Genomic DNA, 6738 nt, shown 5'->3' with positions numbered 1-6738 from the left:
CATCAGCACAGGTTCAGCGACGATACAGCCAGACCGAGCAGCTGCAGCTGCGCTCCCAACCAGCAGCCGTAAACACTGAATGCCAATGAGCATTAAAACGGAGCTCATGAAGCGTCACATCGTTTCCTTTATCTGAGCTCTTTTAGACGACCAGCAAGCCACGTTGGTGTCTGGACTTTTTAATTTTCCAGTCATAATCATTTATTTTCGAAGATCTGAAGTATCGGTCGGTTCATTTGCCGTTTAAGATTAAAAACAAAACATCATTTATAGCGAGGATCATGAGGGAATCAATAAGACGTTTCAGTACTGATGACGTTAAAGACGTTTTGTTTTTTTAAAGCATTCAGAATGAAATAATTTCTCAATAAGTCCAACACTGTGGCGCGTGTGTGTGTAACCCAATGACACATTTTCCCAGCATTTGGTGCCTGGCAGGTGGTCGGTACTGATTCTCCACAACAGTTGGCATTTAGAAATGACCTCAATCTGCACAGTAGACAGACACGACTGCCTTCATTACAGAGATTAGCGTTCTGGTTAAAATATTTGAAAATAATCAGATTCGACTGGTTTCATCATGTTTAATTCAAATGTTTTTAACACTACATGGTTTAAAACCCCTGGTATTAACAATCATGGTAAATGGATGAAAAAAAGAGTGAACAAATTGTTCTCAAAGATGGGGGCGTTGCCTTCACATATCTTGAATATTTGATCATTAAACTAAAAAAAAAACTAATTTTATAGATGCCGCCATGATAATCGTCTTGGTTGTAATAGCCCATAAGAATTTTTTTACCCGTGTCTGTTTGCTTTAGTGTTAGCAAAATATCTTATGAACTGGATGGACTTCAAAAAGGTATCACTATCTTCAGTTTACATTTAAAATTCCCAATACAGCCAACCAATTTTAGCAAACACGAAAAATTGCTCTAACTCAGCCAATTTTACAGACATGGAGTTAAAATGTGGTTTGGTAGTAGCTGAGAGTCATACCCAACACATACTCAAAGCACTACAAATTGTGCAGTCTTTTTGTTTAAAACTTTAGCATTAAAAACCTGTCAAGCACCACTGCACAGATGTTATAGAAACTTTCAGAGCAATCACTAGTTATCATTAACTTTAGGAGTCAGTCCAATTCAAGATGGCTGCCAAAGCTAAATCATACAAGCAAATATAAAAAAGGCTACAAGTCAATTTTACTGAAATTAAACTAAAGTTTTGACATGGTAATAACTGAAGATATCCACAGCACTAACTCTAAGCGTGACCCCTTTAAGATTGAGCATAACCTGAGTCAGACGATGTGCATCCTTTCACGGTACGTTAAGTCTTTTAATTTATAGATGATAGCAGATAATTGTCTTGGTCATTTAAAATGTAAATAAAGAATTAATACGATGTAATAACATTGAAAACTTTATTAGTTTTGTTTTTAAAATTTTATAAAGAACATATTTCAGGTCTGCACATGCAATTGTTAATATGATCAGAGGTCTAAAATAAAATGAACTAATCTTCAAGTCCAGTTTTAGATACAAGGAAAAAAATACATACCGTATTTTTCAGACTATAAGCAGCACTTAAAATCCTTGAATTTTCTCAAAAATCCACAGTGAGCCTTATAATCCGGTGCACTTCAGTATTAATTCTGGTTGTACTTACTGACCACAAAACGATTTTCTGTGGTACACGGAGCTAAAAAAGCTGTCAAAATGAACTTGTTTCGCTTAATGCGCCTTATAATCTGGTGCGCCTTAAAAAATACGGTACCGATTATTTATTTTACTTATTGTGCCTTTTGATGCAACATTTCCCTTTGAAGAATTTAAAACTCTATTATTTATCCCCCCTGAGGGCAGGCTTGACACATGGATTGATTATTTGTCGTTTTCTAAACAGCTCTTCCATACTTTTAAGCTAAAGAAAAGTCCGTCTCATGGTTGAAGTCGGGGTGAAAGCATGTCAGTCGTTTGGAAGAGACGCTGCTTCTCCACACGGAAGATTAGAAAACATTTTGGTGAAGATTTACCCAAAACATCCGACTATTTTAAAACGTCAGGAGAGACCCTAAATGACAACAGATCTCTGTTCTGTGTGAAACATCTTGACTGCTGCAGCTGCTGTAACAAATCTACAAATTAGCAACGACAACTAATTAAAAGATCAATGATGCTTCAGCTATTTTTCCTGTAGTTTCTTTGCAGGTAGGGATTCCTTTATTATGTACACATCAATTAGTAAAACTGTTAAATACCAGTGTGTTGGTCAGTTCTGTGGTAATTCAGACCTTGTATATTTTGAAATGAGTAAATCTGAACAGATTACTCAAATTTTCACAAGTTAACAGCAAACCTCCCCCAAATCTTGGTTTTTGTAAAGCTGTGAAATCTTTACTGATACGTGTCCGTAGAGCTGCTGAATGGAAATAAATATTAAGAATAAATCACGGTGCTCATCAGAGTCTGTTCCTGCTCGAGTTCTGACGTAATAAAGCCGTTTGAGTTCAGGTCTGAACATCGGACAGCTTCCTCTTGCGGTAGTTGAGAACCAGACTGGAGGCGGTGAGCTGCGAGGCCCGACCCTTCTCCCAGCTTTGAAAGCTGTTCAGGCCGTTCTGACCGGACCTGAACAGAACTTTCTCCAGGCTGTCCAGACGCTCCACCAGCGCAGAAGTGTCCTCGTTGTAGGCGTTCTGGGAGGAGTCCATGGTTCGTCTGAACCGGCCGACGAACGTCTGAAGAAAGAATAGAGTTCATGAACTAAGCAGAAAATGGGGAGAGGGGGGAGAACCTGAAGTCTGCTGCACAAGCATGATATTTTAAGGTATTTTACTTTGAAATTTAATGTTCAGTACTACAAACCGGATTCCAAAAAAGTTGGGACACTAAGCAAATTGTGAATAAAAACTGAATGCAATGATGTGGAGATGGCAAATGTCAATATTTTATTCGTAATATAACATAGATGACAGATCAAAAGTTTAATCTGAGTAAATGTAACATTTTAAAGGAAAAATATGTTGATTCAAAATTTCACAGTGTCAACAAATCCCAAAAAAGTTGGGACAAGTAGCAATAAGTGTCTGGAAAAAGGAAATTGAGCATATAACGAATAGCTGGAAGACCAATTAACACTAATTAGGTCAATTGACAACATGATTGTGTATAAAAAGAGCTTCTCAGGGTGTCAGTGTCTCTCAGAAGCCAAGATGGTAAGAGGATCACCAATTCCACCATTGTTGCGCAGAAAGATGGTGCAGCAATACCAGAATGGTGTTACCCAGCGTAAAATAGCAAAGACTTTTAAGTTATCATCATCAACCGTGCATAACATCATCAAAAGATTCAGTGAATCTGGAACAATCGCTGTGCGTAAGGGTCAAGGCCGTAAATCTCTACTGGATGCTCGTGATCTCCGGGCCCTTAAACGTCACTGCTCCTCAAACAGGAATGCCACTGTCAAGGAAATAATAGAATGGGCTCATGAATACTTCCAGAAAGCATTGACAGTGAACACAATCCACCGTGCCATCTGCCGTTGCCAGCTGAAACTCTACAGTGCAAAGAGGAAGCAAGCAAGCTCCACAAGCTCAGACGTTTGCACTGGGCCAGGGGTCATTTAAAATGGAGTGTGGCAAAATGGAAGACTGTTCCGTGGTCAGATGAGTCACGATTTGAAGTTCTTTATGGAACACTGGGACGCCATGTCATCCGGACCAGAGAGGACAAGGATAGCCCAAGTTGGTATCAATGCTCCGTTCAGAAGCCTGCATCACTGATGGTATGGGGTTGCATGAGCGCTTGTGGCATGGGCAGCTTGCATGTCTGGAAAGGCACCATTAATGCAGAGATCTATGTTCAGGTTCTAGAACAACATATGCTCCCACCTAGACGTCATCTCTTTCAGGGAAGACCCTGCATTTTTCAACACGATAATGCCAGACCACATTCTGCAGCAATCACAACATCATGGCTACATAGGAGAAGGATCCGGGTACTGAAATGGCCAGCCTGCAGTCCAGATCTTTCACCTATAGAGAACATTTGGCGCATCATAAAGAGGAAGGTGCGACAAAGAAGGCCCAAGACGATTGAACAGTTAGAGGCCTGTATTAGACATGAATGGGAGAGCATTCCTATTTCTAAACTTGAGAAACTGGTCTCCTCTGTCCCCAGACGTCTGTTGAGTGTTGTAAGAAGTGGGGATGCCACACAGTGGTAAAAATGGACTTGTCCCAACTTTTTTGGGATTTGTTGACGCCATGAAATTTGGAAACAACAGATTTTTCCCTTAAAATGATACATTCTCTCAGTTTAAACTTTTGATCTGTGATTTGTGTTCTATTCTGAATAAAATGTTAGATGTTGGCACCTCCACATCATTGCATTCAGTTTTTATTCACAATTTGTTTAGTGTCCCAACTTTTTTGGAATCCGGTTTGCAGATTCATTACACAAAGTGAAATATTTCAAGCCTTTATTTCTTGTAATTATGATTATGATATACAAATAATTAAAAAACAAAATTCTCTGTCTCAGAAAATTAGAAAATTGTGAAGAGGTCCAATATTTTAAAAACCTGGTGCCACATCCTGATCAGCGGATTAACTCCTGGACATGAGCTACAAGTGTCTCGTTCCTCGGGTCCTGCCACTCCTGAACCAGCGACAACGTCAGTGTCTTACCTGCTGAGGAGAAGAACTTGACTGTTGCTCAGTGGTCCAACGTTCTCTTTTCAGACAAAAGTAAATGTTCATGTCATTTAGAAATCAAGGTCCCAGAGTCTGGAGGAAGAGTGGAGAGGTCCAGAATCCACGTTGCTTGAAGTCCAAAGTGAGTTACCACAGTCTGTGATGACTTGGCTCCATGTCCTCTGTTGGTGCTTGTCCACTGGATTTTCTGAAGTCCACAGTCAACGCATCATCTAGCAGGACATTTTAAAGACTCCATGCTTCCTTCTGCTGACGAGCTGTATGGAGATGCTGATTTCATTTTCCAGCAGGACTCGACACCGGCCCACACTGCCAAAGGTACCAAAAGCTGGAGGTGGAATATTCTAATTATCTGAGACTCTGAATTTTATTTTTTTCATTATCTATAAGACATAATCATCAAAATTACAAGAAAAAAAGTCTTGAAATATTTCACTCTGTGTAGTGAATCTATATACGGTAATATACGTTTCACTTTCTGCAATGATTGACAAAAAAACTGAACTTCTTCATGATACAGTATTCAAATGTTTTGAAACACACCTGTATATTAAGATTGATCTGCCTAGCAACAGCCAGGACCCCCCCACCACCCCCATGTAGCATGTTTTCTGAGTTCACTTCGCTCTCTAGTGGTGAGATGCAGAACGACTCAGGCAGTTTTACAAAGAAAATCTGCAGCTAAATATTTGCAATCTGTAATTTATTGGCTATTAAAATTTTACTTACCACACATAAAATGAAGCTGATGCATGAATTAAAAGCCTCTTCAAACTTTACTGCACTGGCAGTGGAAGCCTGTCTGATTGTTCAGTATTTTAGCTAATTCTGAGTTAAGTGGTTCATTAGCTTTGAACAACAGCCCGTCTGAGACTGATCCGTTTACATCTACCTGTAAGGAAGATATGTTTGTGCTTATTAATAAATGTTAAACATTTAATAAAGACTATTTATTCTTTAAGAAGAGAGCACACATTTATTATTCTTCTCCTGCAGGTTTGCTCCACCTCCTAAAGGTCAAACACGCCGTTTTAATTCATTTTCAGGGACGCGCTGCTCTCTTCATAATAAAAATAAATGACTGCGTTTGATGTTTAATGTGTGTAACAAGGACACCTGTCTGACTGAAAGATTTATTATATCGTGTTTGTCCCCTGTGGGTCATTATTATGAACTGACTCGTGTCAGAAGCGACTCTGATATTTCGTCTACTCTCGGTTTGTGTAACTGCTTTGTACCTGCAACAGTGCCTTTGCAATGTCTGGATTCTCTGGCCTGTCGAAGTGCAGCATCTGGGATCCCAAACCGTAGTAGTAGGGCCCCATTTTATGCAGGTCGACCACATTGGGGTCAGCCGTGAAGACGGTCCTCCAACCCTCTCTGTACACCTTGGGAAGCTCCACAGACAGCACCTTCCTCTTCCTCTCATACAGACCTTTGCACAACCAGAGAGGAAGCTCCATCTTTGTAGCCTGAGAGAGAAAAAGACGCCTCAGAGTTGATGGAATTATGCAGGTTCTCTTGTCTAAAAACACCACTGGAGGGACATGAGTTGGTGCACGTGAGGGTGTAAAATTCAAGCTTTTAAAAGCTTTATAAACCAAGCAAATAAGCAAAATAAACATTCTTTAAAATTAGGGGTGCACCGATAAATCAGCCGATACTTGCAGGAGAAATCGATTTTTTTAGTTTTAACAACAATTGTCTGAACTTCATTTATATTTCTGAGCACTACCTCATGGCCAGTTAAACAAGTTTGTATTGTTTCTAGGATATTGTTCAGGGGTATGTTTTTCAACAAAATAATATTGGAAAATTGAAGGTGCATTGTGACTTCATAACACCTGACAGTGTCGCTTATAAAACAAACTCGGTATCGGCAGATCAGACTTTTTAGAAATCGGTGATCAGCCAGAAAACTGCAATCGATGCACCCCTATTTAAAATGTATTTAAATAAAACACCCATAAAATGACTAAAACAATTTTTATCTTCTGGATTTTGGAAGCATGCTAAAG

General features: G+C 39.5%; 1 protein-coding gene across 1 annotated transcript in view; it reads right to left on the bottom strand.

The window, feature by feature from the left end:
• Window positions 1–2380: 2380 nt before the first annotated feature.
• The window catches only part of gins3 (GINS complex subunit 3), an 11350-nt gene continuing 6992 nt past the window's right edge, over window positions 2381–6738 (bottom strand). Inside the window, exons 2-3 of the mRNA XM_037683156.1 lie at window positions 5959–6192; window positions 2381–2743 (exon numbers count right to left, since the gene is read on the bottom strand). Of these exons, the coding sequence (XP_037539084.1) occupies window positions 2513–2743; window positions 5959–6192 (465 nt within the window). The 3' untranslated portion in view covers window positions 2381–2512. The remainder of the gene's footprint in view (window positions 2744–5958; window positions 6193–6738) is intronic.

The sequence above is a fragment of the Nematolebias whitei genome, chromosome 10 (genome assembly GCF_014905685.2).
Source record: "Nematolebias whitei isolate Nwh7 chromosome 10, NemWhi1, whole genome shotgun sequence".
Lineage (NCBI taxonomy): Eukaryota > Metazoa > Chordata > Actinopteri > Cyprinodontiformes > Rivulidae > Nematolebias > Nematolebias whitei.
The sequence above is the reverse complement of the archived record's forward strand: the minus strand, read 5'-3'. Positions and strand labels throughout refer to the sequence as shown.